Source organism: Lycorma delicatula, chromosome 9 (genome assembly GCF_047948215.1).
Source record: "Lycorma delicatula isolate Av1 chromosome 9, ASM4794821v1, whole genome shotgun sequence".
Taxonomy (NCBI): Eukaryota; Metazoa; Arthropoda; class Insecta; order Hemiptera; family Fulgoridae; genus Lycorma; species Lycorma delicatula.
In genome coordinates this window covers 4,072,902-4,093,497 of record NC_134463.1, presented here as the reverse complement: position 1 = coordinate 4,093,497, position 20,596 = coordinate 4,072,902, and the positions used below count along the sequence as shown (strand labels likewise).

Sequence of the window (20,596 nt, the reverse complement as noted above, 5' to 3'; positions counted from 1 at the left end):
TTAAACAGATTAAGTTAGCTTTCTGACAGTTAAGATAGAAAAATTTAGTTCACATGTATTAAACAAGAATAAAAAAAAAGCTTTAGTTAGATAAATCTGTAATGTAAACATCCTATAAGCGTTTATTAAGAATTACCTGTTGTACTACAGGTAAAGTTAATAATAATTAATCAAATTAATATGAAATTAAATACATAAAGTACTGTAAAAAAAAATAAATAAATGAACACAAGTATAATACATTATAAGTAAAATCTATCATACACCCACACACACGTGTGTGTATATATATATATATATATATATATATATATATATATATATATATATGTATGTATATAAAGTTGACTAGATACTATTACAATAATCATTTGATAATTTTATCACAATAAATGCATAAAAAAAAGGTTAGATATTAAAAACGGCTTTTATTAATGAGAAAAGAAATTAAAATTTTAATAACAAAATCTAACAAATTATCTCACCATAACATGATTAAAAACATGGCAGGTAAAATGTGACTAGTATTGCTTGATATATTAGTAACAATAAAATTAATAAAACTCCAGTCTGTAACAAAAATTATGAATATATCTTGTATAACTGCAATATCAGAAAAAAAAAACAAGAAAAAAATCTTTAAGATATAACAGTGTATATATACATATATCATCTATATATATATATATATATATATATATATATATGGCACTTCATTATTTGTTAAATCAAAATCATGTGATTTTTCAGCCAAATATTCTTCTTCATTCTCCTAAAAAAGAAAAAAAAATTACAACAATGACAGTAAATGAATGCAGAACTATAAAGTACAAGGTCTGTTCAGAAAATAACCAAATATTTTTAATTATGTGTCAATGGAAATGTTTAGTGATGTGCGATTGGAAGCATTGTGTTCTGCATAACCTCCTCTGTAACCACATGTTCTTGGATTGTTGATATTGCGTTTTAGTGATTTAGTGTTAGTAGTGATTTTTGTAATGTGCCATTTTCAGGAACAACGACGATACAATGTAAAATTTTGCATGAAATTGGAAAAACATTCACAGAAACATTTTGTCTTTTAACAACCTTATGGAGATGATGATCCGGGTTATATACAATGTTACAAATGGTTTCCATAATTTAAAGGTGGACATTAGTCAACTGAACATTACCCTTGACCAGGAAGACTTTTGACTTCAACTGATGACACCTGCGTTCAGAAAATCAATGATCTGGTATGTGAAAATCGCCAGTTGACTGTCAGAGAACTTGCATAAGAGGTTAGCATCTCGACTGGATCAAGCCATGACATTCTCACTGAAAAATTGAACATGCATCGAATTTAAGCAAAGTTTATTCCTCGTTTGATGAACGAACAGCAGAAAGAACATTGAGTTGATGTTTGCTGTCAACTTCTTGAACAAGCTGATGCCAATGAAACATTCATGCAAAGCATCATAATGACAGACACAAAAGCTGGGTTTATAGCTACAACATGGAGACAAAGGATACAAAGGATCTCCATGCCCCAAGAAAGCATGTTTATCTAGATCCAATTTCAAAGTGATGCACTTGGTTTTTTTTTTCAATTTTAATGGAATTGTGCATTTGAATTCTTGCCTCAAGGTAAAACAATGAACCGGACATATTATCAAGGTGTTTTACAATGGTTACAGGAAAAAATCTGCAAAAAGAGAACAGAGTTGTGGCAAGACAACTCGTGGTTACTTCACCAGCTGAGTGTATGGGAACACTCTCATACAATAGTTTTGTCAATTTGTCAGTTTTGTGCCAAAAATCAGATGACTGTCCTTCCTTAGCCTCCCTACTTGTCAGACCTGGCTTCTTGTAATTTTTTCTTATTTCCGAAATTAAAATCAGTGATGAAAGGAAGCTGTTTTGAGACTATTGATGATATTAAAGTAAATTCATCATGAACCTTAGGACCGCTTAATGAAGTGGAAACACCGCTGAGAAAAATATATGTGATTAGGGGAGGGGAGTACTTTGAAGAGGCAAGGACCAATAATCTGTAAAATTAATAATAATAAAGTTCGGTTAATCTCTGAACAGTCCTCATATAATTATAAATAATCCGAATGGAAAATAATAAAACATTATATAGATAATGCCAGGACTGGGTAGATATGGTTCTCCACGGATAAAAAACCTGATGTGGACACCACATGACTTCCTTATATGTCTATTAAATTACATATACACAGTTTTGTTGTACTTCATTTAAACTTACTTCATTTGAAAGTGAGATACGAAACTCCAATTCTTTAATAAAAATGGACAGTTACAAAATTGCTAAAATATTAATTTTCATTAACATAAAATATTTATACAATTAAATCAACAATATTACCTGAAATAATAGGTTAGAGTAAAAGTCCCTTGATTACTCTTTAAATAAATTGTTTACCAAATAATCCAATAACAAAAACTGATTATTCTACACTGTAATGTCAATATTAATATTTGTAACCGGTATACATGAAGTTCACTAAACGAAATAGTTTAATTATTATTAACTTTTACTTATACAACAATCAGTTTAAATTGAATACAATTCAAAAATGTATTTTATTTTTCTATCAAATAATTAAATAAAATGATTTTTTTTAGAGTAAATATACAATTTTTATAAGAATTTACTAAGAAAATCCAAAAATAACACGATTCTTATTTATAATTTTCAATTAATATTAAATAATCAGATGTATCACCAAATCTATTTTACTTCTAATTTAATTTCACCAGTAATTTTTTTTTTCATTTTTTTTTTTATCAATGAATTATTATTTATTGTTAATAATTGTGAATTATTATTTACAATCACAGGTTAATAATTATTAAATGAATACGTTTAAATTAAAAAAATAAACAAAAAAAGTAAAATAAAAGGAGATTCGAACTGATGTACCTTCCCTTTAAGATACAAATATTTCATTAATTAAAATTTTAATTTTAATTGCAACCAAAAAGGGAGGTGCACAACTAGATGTTACAACAGTACTAAATCCAAAATTTCAAGATCCTACGGCTAATCATTTTTGAGTTATGCGAGATACATACAACATACAGATGTCATGCCAAAACTAGTCAAAATGGATTCAGGGATGGGCAAAATGGATATTTCCGTTGAAATCTGAAAACCAAAATTTGTTGCGATCACAATACTTCCTTTACTTCATACAAGGAAGTAAAAAGAACTAGATATTATCTCTCAAATAGCTAGCCGCAAATAATGATTACCAAGAAGGAATAATAAGAAAACAATTTCAAAATATAAAAAGGCAAAAAAGGAACAATAGGACAACAGAAGAAAAAGGTATATGGACAAAATTTATGTTTGTGTGAAAAGAATATATAAAGGATTTAAAAAAAAACAAATATAGCATTTACTACAAATAATACCCCAAGAATAAATTTAGAAATAATATAGAAGCTAAAGAGGATTATAACAAAAATGGAGTATACCAAATAAAATTTGATAGAAATGCGACATATAGGACAAACAGGGCAAAAATTTAAAAGATTTTATGAAAAGGAATTCGTTCAAAGTTCCTACTATTCTTTCGATAAGTGCCTAAAACTTATCCAAAGTTTACTTCTTAAAAAATTTCCAAGTGTTACATTAATTGTTTAAACAGATAGTGGTTTAAAGTTTGTTATATAAGATGTAATTCTGAAGGTAATGTGAGATAAAGTTACTACAGGGCGTTTTACCTCGTTTTATTATTACTGCGATTCATTCTACATTACTGCGATCATTCCATTTTTGCAAATTTGATTGCTTATAACCCAAAAAACCGAAGGAATTTATTGAGAAACTGTTTCCACAATAGTTTTTCTCATAAAATCTTTAATTAAAATCATCTATCATATGTCCACCTTTCTATTTAAAAAAAAGAGTTTAATTCAGTATAGCAGATTCAAGATTGCAAACAAAAACTTCAAACATATCATAAAAAAGTAATTTTATAGCTGTGAAGAACTGTACGTCTTTCTACCTCCTAGTATCTGTCAGTTTTGAAATATGAAGGAGTTTCCATATTTTAATATCACTCTATAATTAAAAAAAAAAAGAAGATAGCTTACAATAAAAGTATAACCATTACAATTCAATTGTAAATGTATGGTAAGTTATCTATATGTGATTGTAATGTATGATAGTTTAATTGGTAAATCATGTTTAAACAAAATTATAAGACAATAGTAAAAAAAAAAATAACAGATAAATACTGATACAATCAATATTAGTAAACTTCATCGTAAATTAAAAATATTCTACAAAATAATCATACAGTAAAAGTTTTTTTTTACAAAACATAGAGTATATATATTACCTTCTACTGTAGGTTAAAGAAACGCACTTGGATTTGCACGTGGATCTTTTTGGTTGCGATAGCGAATAGTCAACCAAACTCCAATAAACTGAAAAAAAAAATGTCACATTAGCAAAAGTAAATGTTATAAAAACTAATTTCTAACTGTAATTTAGTGCTGCAGTAAATGTGTGTTAGTTTGGCTCAAAATGTTTTTTGATATTCTTACCGACAAAATTCTCACACACTACATTAACCAAATTCATTCCTTGTAATTTAGTATTAAATTACTAGAACATAAAACTTTACAAGAAATATGCTTTCGTCACTAAAATAGAATCTCCATTAATTGAAATCAATATATTTAAAGAAAAATACTGTTTATCGGGATCAAAGAGGACACTAAGAATACAAAAGTCAAAAATAAATTACCCATGAGGACAATGTAGATTTAAACAGATTTTATTTTTAGTAGCTTGGCTTTAGTACAGGCATATCAGTCAAAGACTGTCCTACAGGCAGAATTCATAATTGCAAAACCCCAATAAATAAGCAGCTGTCCCTTCAGCTATAAAAAAAGTGCTAGCATGATACCACAGATGGAACCAAGGAGTCAGTTGGCACAATTCCCCTGTTACTTACCCAGAGAAAAATAGATGAAGAGTCTGGAATATAGGTAGGTAAAGGGGAGGAAGGTAATATGGGATGATCAGTCAACAGATAACATTGGTGAAGTTTACATGTTTCCTAGACCAATTCATAGTGTTAGATATATGCAGTAGATTTATGCATTTGCAAATTATCACTAATGCAAAAGGATAAAAACAATAACAAATAAACAAATAATGCACAAGCATACTGTATATTACTAGACATAATAATGACAAGCGGATAAATAATATTACAAGGAAAAATAAAAGAATACAACTAGTTTAAATGTAAAGGTATAATCATCAGAGCAGATCAAAACTTGTGGCTAAATCAACATAAGAGCTAAAAAAATATTATAAATGTGATTTAGTTAAACATGATTAATTTAGCATGATCACAAGCAATGTGTTCACAAGCAATAAAATCACATACATATTTTTTTACTCTCATATTATTAAGTACAACATCGAATATGAGGTGTGTGAGAAAAGTAATGAGACTGACTTTTTACTTACCAAAGTTTTTATTTTTTTTCAAACAACAATATTATCCCCTTCAAAGTAGTTCCCTTGGGCAGCTATAAACTGGCGGAGTCGTTGTTCCCGCTCCTGGTAGCAGCGCTGGAATACTTCAACTGGTAGGGCTTTTAACTGGTCGGTCACAGTCTTTTGAATGTTCTCTAAACTTCCAAAATGACGTCCTTTTAAGACTTGTTTCAATTTCGGGAAAAGGAAAAAGTCACAAGGATTCAAATCAGGTGAATAGGGGGGTTGAGGAACCGTAGGTATGCGTTTTGAGATCAAAAATTCCCTGATGAAAATGGCTGTGTGACGCGGTGCATTGTCATGATGAAGCATCATCCACTTGTCTGCAATATCTGGTCTCACGCGAATCACTCTTTTCCTGAGCCTTTCAAGGACACCTTTGTAAAACACTTGGTTGATAGTTTGTCCTGAATGAATAAATCCTTTATGCACAATACCCCTACTGTCAAAAAAGCAAATCAGCATGGTTTTGATCTTTGATTTGCTCATTCGACATTTTTTTGGTCGAGGAGATGACTGAGTGTGCCAATCTTCGCTTTCATACTCAAATATCCAGGATTCATCATCTGTGATCACATGATTGAAGAATTCTTGGTCATTGTCAATCCTCTCAAGAAGAAACGTGTGCGTTTCTTCGATTGTTCTTCTGTTCCTTTGTGAGGTTTTTTGACACCAATTTCACACAAACCTTTCGCATGTCCAAATCGTCTGTCAAAATTTGATGTATGGTGAAAGTGTTTAAATTTAACTGTTCACTCATCATCCTTAGTGTTAAATGACTGTCTGATCTCACAAGAACCCTCACACGCTCAACATTTTCATCATATTTTGAAGTTGAAGGTCTCCCTGAGCGAGGTTGATCTTCAACGTGTTCTCGGCCTTCCAAAAATGATTTGTGCCAGCGGAAAACTTGTGCTCTTGATAAGCAATGTTCCCATAGGCCTGTTTTAACTTTTCAAAGGTCACACTCACGGATTCCCAAAGTTTAACACAAAACTTGATTGCACAACGTTGCTCTAAATTCCCATGCTCCATTTTCATAACACACAACAAAAACACAACTTCACTGATGGCGCTGTCAGAATAATGTGTTGGCTGAATGGAGTTGAAATTCGTACTGAGCATGTGGAAAGGATGAACAAACCAGTCTAGCACAGACTGGTAGACACAGCGTTGCCATATCGTTCGCAGTGTTACCAATCTCATTACTTTTTTCACACACCTCGTATCTTACTTCCAACAACCATCTTCATTTTTATATTTATAAGCAGGTTATAGGACAATGAAATAAAATAATTTCAAGAGTTTACTATTCTATTAAAAAAAAACTGTTAAATATAATGATGTTTTAATTAAAATAAGAATGAGAAATTGAATAATTTGAAATCTGGGCTCCAAAACCAAAATATTATTGAGTCCATGGAAAGCAACTGATTGAGCCATGTTGAACTCCAAAGCCACATACTACAAAGATAAATTTTATCTGGAGTGATGGAAAATTTAAAAAGAGGAAGGTAAAAGTGCAATGGCTAGAAAATATAGTATAGGACACGAGATGTTGGATAAAAGGAATGGAGAAATCAACAAGAAGAAAGAATGGAAGTGGAATATGGGGCAATAACAATAACCTGAAATCTACGTTTAATGCAACTTTGTTGTTTTTCTCCACAGTGATTAGTAATGAAAGTTATTTAAGTAATGTTACCAATGTAACAATTTCAAAATATTTATACCATTATATTTTGGTGGTTTTTTTAAATTAGGCAGATACATATTTAAAATACGATAAAAAGTATGTTATACATGAACAGTTGCTGTTCAATTAATATAACAATGTTGTGTGTTTATATATTTCATAATGCATAATATGTCAAGCAACAGTTAAACAGCAGCAAATGAGTATAAGAATATTTTGAAACTTGTGGTTACCCCAAAATATGGATTAATATTAGTGTTGTTGAGAGAAGTAAAATAAGGTATATTGTATTAATTTATACTTTCATAATTACAAATATAACATGAATAATAATAATAATAGTAATAATAATAATATTATTGCCCTGAGGTAGATAATCCCCACATCCGGAACACAACATCTACGTTCCACGTCCAGGGCGGCAACAGCTGTACTTATGTACAATACATATAGCTGGCTAACGGGGCTCCGAGTAAATTCCTCAGATATGCTTTTCTTTTGACCCGTTTCCACCTTCAGGTCACCATATGGATTGGAATTTACGGCCACCTGCAGGATATGCACTACTAATGATTTGGAAATGGACTCACACCATATTTAGAGCTGGCGATGTGGCGGCCAGGGTCAATGTTATTGCAGGTGTAACAGAGACCCTTCCGTTGTCCACATGCCCCCTGCGATGGCAAGCATGTAGCAATGGTGCCCATGTATGTCGGTGCATGGGAGCTCTGAAAGAAGAATGGGAGAATTGGCTGTACGTGTTGATCCCCATGGCACACTCAATACCTCAAGGGGTGTTGTGGTCTGTTGGGATCTATTAAACTGTTCAGAGCAAGAAATTGTTGAAGAACTAGCAGCACAAGGAGTAATAGAGTGTCGCCGATTGAACATGAGAAGGAATGGCGAAGTCCTTCCTTCAGCATCTCATGTTCTCACATTTAACCATCCTACTTTTCCGGAGAAAGTAAGAGCAGGAATACATCGATTGGATTTGTACCGCAGCCAATGAGATGCTACAAGTGCCAACGTTTTGGCCATACCGCTGTAAGATCTGAGAGACCGCAAATATGCGTGTGTGGCGATGAGTTGCATGAGGGAGATCCATGTAAAGAGCCTCCCACATGCATCAATTGTAAAGGAACACATTCTTGTAGATCCAGGAACTGTCCTGTCTACAAAGACGAGGTAGCTGTGCAGGAAGTTAAAACCCTGCAAAAGGTCAGCTACTTCGAAGCAAAGAAGATTGTAAATGCCCGCAGACCTAGAGCAACAACAACCTATGCTCAGGCTGCGGCTGCTGTTCCTGCTTCTGCTCCAATTGCTGTAGATGAGACACAAATTATAAACAAACTTGCGCCTACTTTGGCTAACATGATTGAAAGGATCATCAAAAACAAGATGAAGCCTTTCAGCAGCAAAGAATTTGTTAAGCCAATGATAGTGGTACAGCCTGCTGAAGATAAATCTATAAAAACGAAAGTCCTGTAGAGAAGAAAACGGACGCCAAACCAGAATGTCAAGTCTGTCTCAGCGAGATCCTTCAAGATAAGAAGAAAGTGTGTGTTATGGAGGCTGCCAAGCCTCCTGCAACTGAGGTGGCCTCTAAACCACAGAGGCCACAAATATCCACACAAGGGGGGCGAGTGTCCCCCCTTCCACAGGCAGAGCCATTCAGCAAGCTCTTCGCTACACAGAATACTACTGTGAAGAGAGAGTGCTAATATGTTCCGATTCTTTAAGTGCACTTGTTTGCAATTCGGAACAAAAACATTAAGGATGTCCTAATTGCAAACATCCTGTCCATTTTGTATGTTCTAAACCAACAAGGACAGCGATGCATATTTGTATGGACTCCTGGGCATGCTGGTATTACAGGTAATGAAAGCGCAGACGAAGCTGCCAGAAAGGCAACAGTCTGCGATGATTTGGATGCATTTCCTGTAAGAGAGGCAGATGTTAAAAACCGTTTAACTAACATGGCAAGAAACAAATGGAGTACTGTTTGGAGAAGTTCAAAATACAAAATTAAACTCTGTGAAAAATTCTCCATATAAATGGAAAAGCGACGTGAAGTTGACTCGCCGAGAACAAGTAGCTGTGACCAGACTTAGAATCGGTCACACGCGATTAAAAAATTCATATTTTTTAACTGGCGAAGAGAGACCAATGTGCGGTGTTTGCAATAAAACACTTACAATTAAGCATCTAATAGAAAGTGTACAATATATAAGAACCTCAGAAAAAGGTTCCGGCTAAAAAATGACATTACTGCTGATCTGGATAATGGAAATGAAGAAAAGATAGTTGCATATTTACACGCCAGTGGACTTAAAGTCTGAAAAAATTAACAATTTTAAAGCTGTGTTAAAGAATCTCTAAGAGGTAGTTTCATTTAAATGTGGAAGTCTCGAAGCGTGTCACGTGTAGTGACAGGAGGTAGCCCTCTTGCCTAGGCCACCCTGGCTTGTCTGTATTCAAGAGCAGTGAGTTGGGGGTGTGTCTGATGATGGCATAGGGGACCCTCAAGGATGGATTGAGGCTATGGGTGCGCTTGGTACATGCCTGTAGCCTGTTTATAAGGAGGAGTCAACTGCCATGGCACCCTGGCGTGACATATACTGCTCAATGGCGGTTCTGGTCGCCCCGAGGATGCTTTAAATAAACTATAAACGAGACAGGTAGAAGAAGGAAATGGCACTGATAAGTTGTATTTTTAATTTCATGGTCTTTTGAGAACCTTATCTCAAATTTTAATATTGGGGCCCTTTACACCCATAAGTGTTGTTTTATTTTAATGTTTCTGTGTGGCTTGTGTTTTTAAATAAAACGTAAGGGCCCTTTACACCCTTACATATGACGATCCTGATGGTGATACTAATTTTTTTCTAAGAACGTGACGAGGACTAATGACTTTAGTAGTCAATGCCTGTAAAAATTCAAGAAAAAAAAATAATAATAATTATTATGCCAATAAATAAAATTAACTTATTTATATGTCCCATATTAGAAAAGTCAAACTTAATATAATATAATTTCCTGAATACAATAAAGCCTGTGGCTAGCAAAAGACAATGTATCACAATAATATATTTATTTTTTCTCAATCATAGCTATCATCACTAAATTATGGTCACTATCAATGTCTGCTCCAGGTTAAGCTTTGTAGTCAAGTTGATTTCTAAATCTTTAACTATGATAAAATCTATCTGATACCTTGCAGTATCGCCTGGCTTTTTCCAAGTGTATATTCTTCTATTATGATTTTTAAATTGGGTGTTGGCAATTACTAAATTATACTTCGTGCAAAACTCTATAAGTCGGTCCCCTCTTTCATTCCTTTTGCCCAGCCCGTATTCACCCACTATATTTCCTTCCTTGCCTTTTCCAATGCTTGCATTCCAATCTCCAACTATTATTAAATTTTCATCTCCTTTTACGTGTTTAATTGCTTCATCAATCTCTTCGTATACACACTCTACCTCATCATCATCATGGGCGCTTGTAGGCATATAAACATTAACAATCGTTGTCGGTTTAGGTTTTGATTTTATCCTTATTACAATGATTCTATCGCTATGCGTTTTGAAATACTCCACTCTCCTCCCTATCTTCTTGTTCATCACGAAACCTACTCCTGCCTACCCATTATTTGACGCTGAGTTAATTACTCTAAAATCACCTGACCAAAAGTCGCCTTCCTCTTCCCACCGAACCTCACTAATTCCTACTATATCCACATTCACCCTATCAATTTCCCTTTTTAAATTTTCTAGCCTACCAACCTTTTTTAAGCTTCTAACATTCCACGCTCCGACTCGTAGAATGTTATTTTTTAATTTTCTGGTGACCCCTTCCTTAGTAGTCCCCACCCGGAGATCCGAACGGGGGACTATTTTACCTCCGGAATATTTTACCAAGGAAGGCGCCTCCATTATTGCTATGTGAAAATGCAGAGAGCCACATTTTCTTGGAAAAAAAGCAGCTGTAGTTTTCATTGCTTTCAGCTGCACAATACTCAGAGGACTGAGTGATGTTGATACGGCCGTTTAAGTCATTGTGACTCACGCCCCTAACAACTACTGAAAGAGCTGCTGCCCTCTTTCAGGAATCATTCCTTAGTCTGGCTCTCAACAGATACCTCTCCGATATGGTTGCACTGGCAATTAACAGATCAAAAAAGATAGTTATAAAATAATTTTGTTTTTGTACAACACTTACAGTTATCACAGCTCTTACCTCAGTAAAACAGAAGAACAATCCAATTCCACCACACAATTTAAATGCATAATCAATAGTGCTCTGAACTTTTCCCAAACAAGGAGGGCAAGTACATCCTTCAGGAGAACCAACAGGACAACAGTGAGGCTGTAATTAACAGATCAATAAAATTAATTGTAATTAATAGTAATAGAAATTAAGAGTCTGATGAATTTATAAAACTGACAGTTTAAAAAAGAAAAATTTTAAGGTAAGAACATCCTGCCATGGGATAATAAATTCAGTGTTAGTCCCACAATAACATACATTTATTAAGATAGATAAACTAAAATTTTGTAAATTTAAACGAACCTCCATTGTTAGTTTTAATATGCGTGGTACATTACATTACATCTCACTTCATAAAAATATATTATGAAATGCACAGAATTGTATAAAACTGAACAAGATCTTAATTTATCAAATATGCCACAAACCAAGGAGAGAATAACATTTTGTAAATTTGACAAATACCAAAATGAATGTAATGAAGTTGGAACTAATAATTGTTTAGATTTTATTTCATTACTTTTACAGTTCGTTTTTTATGTTCCTGGATAGAAAATAAGTATTATCTATAAAAATACATGGCAGAAAAATCTTTACTGTGAATTCTGTCTTTCTGTAATAAATCAATTTTAACGGCTAAATTAATTAGGATAACTAATAATTGTAATTTTTTTTAACAGAAAAAATGTTTCTAATAAAAGTATTTTTATGACAATACTGAAGTACAAATTAGAGCCACTTTCAATAAATTGTATCCTGTAATGAAAGAGAAAAAGATCAAAGTATTCTGCAGCAAGGTATTGTAAATCATATTAATAAATACTATCCATGAATTTCTTGTAAGCTGATTAGGTGGAATACATTTTCATTAAAAAAACTATGTACAGAAAATATTCACCAAAACATTTTAGGAGGTCTATAGTTTTATAGTTTTTTTAACTACAGTATTATTGTTTTTTCTTTTTATATAAGTCCAACTATTTTTTTCCATTTACAGAAATATAATTCCAAATTAATATATGGATGAAAAAATACATATTTTAAGTAATATATATTTTTAACCAAAGATTCTATCTACAACCAAGACAATACTGAAAAGTTAAAAAAAAAAAAATTTTTCTGTTTGTCAATTTTATCAGTCATTCCTTAGTATTCATCTACGCTATGGGCAAAAATTAAGTTTTCCAGAAGCCTGAAATTAAATTTTGAGTGAAAGTGAAGGCCACACACAAGCAAAAACAAAAGAAATCTTTACCTCAACATCAAGCAAACTTTCCACTGAAGTAAATTTACTGCGCGGCAGCATTGAAACTTGATTTCAATAACAGAAAACTGCCACATTTGTAGATCTTCAATACTGGCTAACAATTAAACATTGATAATTTTTTTCTTATAATATTGACACGAGAATAAAAAAATTACTATCAAACTTATGCCTTAAAAATGATAATATGATATTATGCCTTATAAATGATAATGATAAACCATCAATAATATATATTAAATAATTTTTTTTTAATAATACATACTAAAAAAATATAAAGAATACAACACAAAATAATCTAAAAAAAAAAAGTTTTCAGTTACTTTAACAAAACTCTGAAATTTATTTTGATGTTTTAGAAACTAGAGATCATTCTCTAGAATTATATACTAATAAATTACTAATGGAGATAAGTTTCAAAATCAAACTTACATCATGTATACATTCAGGATGCCCCATAGGACCACTCTTATTATGGAATTTACCATCAAAACCACAACAACTGAAAGTCTTCTGAACTTTGCCTTTAACTTCATTATTTACATTTCTCCAACCCTAAATGAAAAAAAAAAAATTATAATTAAACCTCTTCAACAAAACAAAAGTGAAAACTTCATACTCGCTAAGATATTTTGTGTCAATTCCACAAGATTTTTTTTATTGCAGTATGAGGGGTTAATCACTGGTTTCTTTCTGTTATATGTTAATCACCTTAACACAACTACAACATTTTCAGTTAGCTATTTTATACAGTCCAATCTTAGCCAAGCACAGATTTACCTTCCACACATCTTTTCTAAATAAAACCTATCTATCTTAATATAATGACTTTGCTAAAGTTTCTGTCTCTAAATGATTCTGCAATACATCTCTTTCCTATCCTATCTATTTTAAGGCAACTTCATTTCATACTTTAATAACCCACCTAATATAAAACATCCTTCTATCCTTCTGTAACACAAAATTCAAAATCTTCTTCCTTTCTGCTTTAGCTACTTTCCTAGTTTCCCTGCACGGTGCTACTATACTCCATATAAATATTTCTAAGAATATTTTTTTAATTCTTAAATCATATTTGATAGTATGCAGTATCAGTAACTTTTTTCCTCCAAGAAAGAACCTTGCTTGTGTCAGATTGCTTTTGATCCTTACGCTTTGTAATTTTACTAATTAAATAATATGCAACTTCTGTTGTATTTTGAAGTGGAATCTAACATTTAATTCCCCATTATATTCCTTTCTGTCACACTTCATAATATTTATTTCACTTTTATTATTTTTTAACAAAATTTCTTGCTAGAAATAAATGGATATCATTTAGAATTTCTTCTTATTTTTGGTTTCTGCTTTAGCAGAAAATCAGTGAATCTTTTAACAGTATTTATTCTCCTTGAGTAATTTTTACACCACTATCAAATTTGCCATTCAATTCTTATACTGATTCTACATAAAAATAAAAAAAGTAAATCAAAAAACATATTTGTCTCAATTGTTTCTAGATCTGAGATTCTCTTTCTGCAAATATTCTGGTGTAAAAAAATATTGCTTTTTAGAAAAATTATATAAATTAAATCTTTATCTATATTTCAGTCCAATTAATTAAAATTTTAAACATTTTCTGCCATTACAGATGATAAATGCAATCTCCAAACCTGTAGGTGAATGCATTCTTCTTAACACTAAATTCTAAGATTGCCTTTTTGAGCCCATCTGAAACCAAACTGGTTTTAATTCAGTACACAATCCACTACAAATTTTATCTGTTTATTAATTATCCTAATGAATATTTTCAAAATATAACGTGTGTATTTGACGATATGATAAATACTCGCTGCTCCTCCTTTTTATTTTGTTTGGTCATAGTTACACTTTTTACAGTAGATAATTTATTTACAAAAGCATCATTCATAATATAGTTTCCAAAAACATCATGTTTTTACGCTGAAACAATTATTTTATGAAGACTACTGTACACTTATTTACTTGATTACTTACTTGTTTCTCAGCTGATAGTCTCTTCACATGGACATATTTTGAAGTTAAGATTCATTATTGTTTTATGTTTTATTAAAAAATTGTTTTAATAGAGCTTTTAAATTTAACAATCGTAAATTATAATTTTATTTTTAGTGATTTTAATTTTTTTTTAATTTATTTACTGACTTAACAACAAGCTGATGCCCACATACAGTTATGTTTTTATTATGTTAAGAAGTGAATTTTTTATAGTAAAATTGTCAAGATCAAAGATTCAAACCCAGAATTTTCTGGATTCAAGTGACATTACCACTTGAATACCACAGGATTTGTAGATTAAGAAAATTCAAAGGGCAAAAAATAAACTTTTGAATTTACTTCAATATCAGTCCAAAAAGTAAACATATAAAATAATTAATCAAGTTTGGCTTTGTATATTACTTATATGGCAATATCACATATTATGTAATAATGTATTATGTAAGTGTTGGAGTATATAAACTACTTCGCTATGAACATTTCATAAATGGTAATAATGTATAAAAAAATATATTAAAACATAATCTTTACCAATAATCTAAATAAGAATGTTTTTAAGACAAATATTTATTACTTTGTTTACTCTTCATTATCATTCTCCTAACATGCCATACAGCATTAGGGATGCTTCGTTAGTCAAGATAACAATAAAATTTGTTTCTTATAATAATCCAAGGAATCATAATATTCATCATATATATTTGAAATCAATAAATTAAAAAAAACTAATCCTAACTCAAAGAATTCAAATTATGTTTAACACACGTATATGGAGGTATTTTCAAGAATCAAATAAATAAGTTTTTTTAAGATTGTAAAAATAATTTCTAATAAATAGCCTATTACTTCAAATCTTTTGTAGTGATTCTCAATGTTCCAATTTTTACATGTTAAATAATCATTATTTAACACAACTTAAAATCATTTTTTTTCTTTATGTGCTGACTATAATAATATGTACCAAAACTTCTAATAGTAAGTCGGCATGGATATAATTTTTAATTCTTCCTGGGAAGGTAGAACAACTGTTTAATTATATCTCATATAAAAAAATTTCAGAATTATTTATATTTATGTAACCATTAATTTTTAGCTTGACTATGACTAAGTTAAGATTGTTTTCATGTTTGATCATCAGCCTCCACTTGAACTCACTCTCTACGGATCTATTGATATTAGTTTTTTTCCATCATATATATCTAATCATATGAATATGAATAAACTTCTTTTTAATCGTAAAAACAGAATCATAAAATTAAACTTTACTCTAAAGTGGTCTTTCTTACACCCATTATCAGGAATTTGTTTGTAGTTATTTTATTAATGTATGCCTAATAAATTAATACAATTAAATTACAACATAGCGCAATAAGTATTTAGCATGCAAAATTATGTATAGCCGAGCAATTATAGCAAGGCACTTGAGGAGGGGAGTAGATGTTTTAGAGGCTGTGTAGAGGAAAAAGCACCTTGCTAGAATGGCTCTGGCTCTGCTATACATTCAAAAATTACTGTATTCAAACACATTTAGAAAAAAACAGGAAAAACTTGGAAAAGCAAAAGGCAATCTTGTAATCTAACATACAAAAAGTTTTATGTGCAAAAAAAAAAATTAGATGGTCTGTAAACATTACCTCTTCAACAAGTTTTTCTTGTTCAGCCAAATTAACTCCTAAACAAGCACAGGCAACACCAAACTGAACTAGGAAAAGTATGAATAAAATAATCATGTACTGAACAACAAAGTCAAGGAATATAACAGTTGTAAAAACAACAAATACTACAAAAATGTAGTAATTTACTGATTTTAAACCTTTGTACTTCTACATTTTTAAAAAATATAACTACAAAGGATTGGTTAATTTTAAAAATCTCTTATATAATTTTTATAAATGCAAAATTTTTTCAAAAGGATGTCCTCTATTTTTAGTTCAAAAAGTAAAAATTTAAGGCCTTAAAATAGAAGTGGTATAACTTTGCAAAATGTCATGATTCTTAAATAACTGAAAAGATTTTCAAAATTTGATCATTTTAAAAATCTTAAATAATATTGATGTTTGTTAATAGATCATGTAGCAAGATTATCTGCAGGTAAAATCCAACATTTTATTGGAGTCTGGTCTTGCATTAGTATGTATGTTGGTCAGTATTTTGCAATAGTCATCATCTTTTATTTTAGAAATACTTAAGTTACATCTTTTATGTAACTTAAGTATTTCTATTTGCCTTTATACAGTTACATTTAAAATAGTACAATATCCTTGATGTGTAGATTTTTACCAGCAAGTTTCATATATAATAAGTTTGCAGCAAACATATGTCCGTCAAAATAGGTTTTAGCTGGTAAATATTCTAAATGAAATCATATTATACATGGCTGAGATTTTAATAGTTAAAACTGCTCTGCCTGACTGTTGTAATAAATCTATTTACATATCGTAATACCATACAAACAAACAAAAATATCCAGATAATCAATAAAAAATAAATTAGTGGGCTTATGATTTATTCTTATATGACTAAAACATTATAAAACTAAAAAATGAATAAAATTTAACATCAAATTTTATTAAAACTAGCTGAGTACAGCAGTTTTTAAGCCCCCAACTCTCTCGTGCTGAATAATTAAGTACAATGAATAACATCAATATAATACATAAACAACAAATTTATTTCGTAAATTTTTATTTGATTTTATAAGTATTTGATTAATAAAAAAATAATAATAAATATACAAACTTGATAACCTCAACTTTCAAGCAAATTCACAAGCTAAAACAAATATCCATGATAAAATATTTCATTATTCGAACATTAAAATAAATGTAATTATAGTAAAGCACTTAAGGATACAAAGAAAAGCATGACTTGATTGTGTTTTACAGCTCCAAATAATCCCAATATAGAAACTAATATAAGAAAAACTCCACATGCCATAATCCCACTGACAGTGGGCAGATTTGTAACAAGAGCTGATTCTCGGCCATATAGAGCTACAATTATTAATATAAATCCTACCAACTGAAACAAACAGATCGTAATTAATTATTAAGTAATCATAATATGTAATTTATGCAGGAAAAAATCTTTGAAAAATTACCAAATTTTCACACACTAATTAAAAACAAACAATCATTAATTAACCCTTTAACCATCAAATAATTACTCTATATGACTGATCTTAATTACAACAAAACTCCTATCACAATTCAGAAACCCCTTTTTACAAAAATCTTGTAATAATTTACTAAAAGTAAATGATAAAAAGTTTACCCAAGGAAGATATTTATGGATAAACATTAGTGTCCTAGCAATGACATGACAAAACATACTTTTATTACAGACTATATCACATTTTCCTTCCTTCTGAATGCACTTTGATTCCAATATTGCTATACAGATTTCATTTTTCCAATTAATTTTATAACACAAGGCAGTACTACTTTTTAACATGAATGAAGTTTTAAGCTGGGAATTTTAACATCTATTTTCTTGTTTCCTGACCTGCTAAGTAAAATTATTTTATAATATTTAAGAACATTTTAAGATTTTGATTAACATGATTTAATTTTTTGGATTGAAAATGATTTTAAATATTTAAAATATCTATCGAACTGGACACAACAGAACTTTTTCCATATAATTCAACATAATACTTTAAATTATAAAAATGGACATTAAACTTTCATTCGCATTTTTTATAAAATAATAAGCTGTTTAAAGAATCTTACCATAAATTTATTTAAAATACAATTAAAGATTCTCTTTTACAGAAGCTATATTACCCTCTTAATGAATTTTTAAATCATTCTAATTAAAAAAGTTTATAAAACCCTATATTTCCTACATATGTACATAAGTAAGTTCTCAAACAACTTTCATTAACATCTAATGAAATGTAAAGTAATTTTTAGTTATTTTTTTACATTTAACATCTTCAGATATTTAATGTATTAGCCTTATCATTATTTCATGTACTTATATTTTAAATAATTAATACAGACTTTTAGCAAATAATTTTTATTTTATAATTAACTGTGTATTATGAAATTTTGCTCTGATCCAAGATTTTACCATGGTTTCCCTGATCCAACCAGACAAATGCTAGGGCAGTTTCTTTTTTCATCCATGTTGTAATATATCTACTAATTCCTGATATGATTTATATATATATAATGTACAGGTAATTATTTTAAAATCCCATTCGGCATGCTAGAAGGCAGAGGTAGATTTCACCGGTGCAAAGTATGGGATAAAAAAGTTTCCACCTTAAAGTTAAGAAAAACTTCAATTTTATTCAATAAGACAATGGGTTGCATGTGAAAAAAGTTTCAAATGTTTAGCTTATGACAAGCTCCATCTTTCAATTCCAGCACATTTTGTCATCCCTTGCCTTAAGGGTTGATCACATCAAAAATTGTTTCAGACAAAAGTTATAGGTACTGTTTAGAGGGCTAATGACCAGTTTAAAAGATTCATTACTAATTCAATTCTTATAAAGAAAAGAAAATGAGAAATCAAAAAATTGCATATTACTGTAGCAGCAAGAGTAATGTTTTAAATTTGAACAAAATACTCTTGTGTTTACTTTTTATTTTTTGTATATCAGCATCTAATGTTTATTTTTTATTCTTAAGTATACTCATTGAACTTTGTGACTGATTTATTAATACATTGTAATGAGACATTAACATAATTAAATTACAAAAACCAACAACTTTTTTTGGTACTTTCATATTAATGCCACCGCAGCTACAGCTTTATTTAAAAACAAAGTAGTCAATCGGATTTCGGTGGAAAATGGGCCGATATAGAGTTTAACATAAATAAATAAATATTTATTTTATAAATATAATTTAACCAAACTTAACCTAAGCTCACTTCGCTCGCTAACCTTGACTAATTAACACCGTAATTTTTTGAGTATTTATTTAATAAATTTAGTAATTACAATTACTTATTATTTAAATAATCAAATTGCAATAATTACTGAATTTATTAAATAAATACTCAAAAAATGACAGTGTTAATTAGTCAAGGTTATTGAGTGAAGTGAGCGTAGGTTAAGTTTGGTTAAATTATATTTATAAAATAAATAAATATAAATAACCATTTGAATCTGTTTCGGCCCATTTTCCACCGAAATCCGATTGACTACTTTGTTTTTAAATAAATCTGTAGCTGCGGTGGCGTTAATACATAAGTACCCTTTTTTTATGATATAATCAAAGTCATTTCCATTCTAATAGCGTATAATAAAAATATACTTATTTGAATACTAATGTTTGTGTTAACTGACTTTATTATCCCCTCTTCACATGTAAAGAAAAAATAAAAATATCTACCATTATTACAAAAAAAGATGGTAAAATTTAAAAACTACATTAGATTGACAATTTTTTCTTGTTTATTGATGGTTATCACAATGACCTTAACAACATATGCCAAGATTAGATTTTGAATGAGTATCATCTTTTGAAGTAATTACCAAAATTTAATTTAATTACCATTACTCTTATAAATTGGAATAAAATAATTAATTAGTTACTAATTTAAATGTCTGTACTGCAAATATTATCCATTGTGATTTAATTAAAAGCACTATTTCAAGAATAGTCAAATGAGGTTGGACACTTCTAAACTATAATTGGGCTTAAATCTTGATATAGTCAAAATAATTTTTAAGTTAAATAAACTTAAAAAAAAAAACTACAAAAAAGCACTCTAAAAGATAATCTTTAAATAGCATCTTAATGAATTAGGCAAACAAACAAAAATTAAACGCTACTATTAATCCTTAATTTGGCATCAACATAAAGAA

At 30.1% G+C, this 20,596-nt stretch overlaps 1 protein-coding gene across 3 annotated transcripts in view; it reads right to left on the bottom strand.

Annotated features, from left to right (window-relative positions):
- Tsp97E (Tetraspanin 97E) overlaps positions 1-20,596 on the bottom strand; it is a 47,092-nt gene that overhangs the window by 25,846 nt on the left and 650 nt on the right. For 2 of the 3 annotated variants that reach the window (XR_012757648.1, XR_012757647.1), the window contains exons 2-7: positions 17,629-17,796; positions 16,410-16,508; positions 13,192-13,314; positions 11,466-11,594; positions 4,359-4,446; positions 486-570 (exon numbers count right to left, since the gene is read on the bottom strand). Coding sequence is in view for 1 of the 3 variants with exons in the window: in XM_075375014.1 (XP_075231129.1) it covers positions 4,372-4,446; positions 11,466-11,594; positions 13,192-13,314; positions 16,410-16,508; positions 17,629-17,796 (594 nt within the window). In the remaining 2 variants the exon portion in view is untranslated. Of the gene's footprint in view, positions 1-485; positions 571-601; positions 773-4,358; positions 4,447-11,465; positions 11,595-13,191; positions 13,315-16,409; positions 16,509-17,628; positions 17,797-20,596 lie in introns of those variants that run through there. The other variant, XM_075375014.1, reaches the window with a different exon arrangement.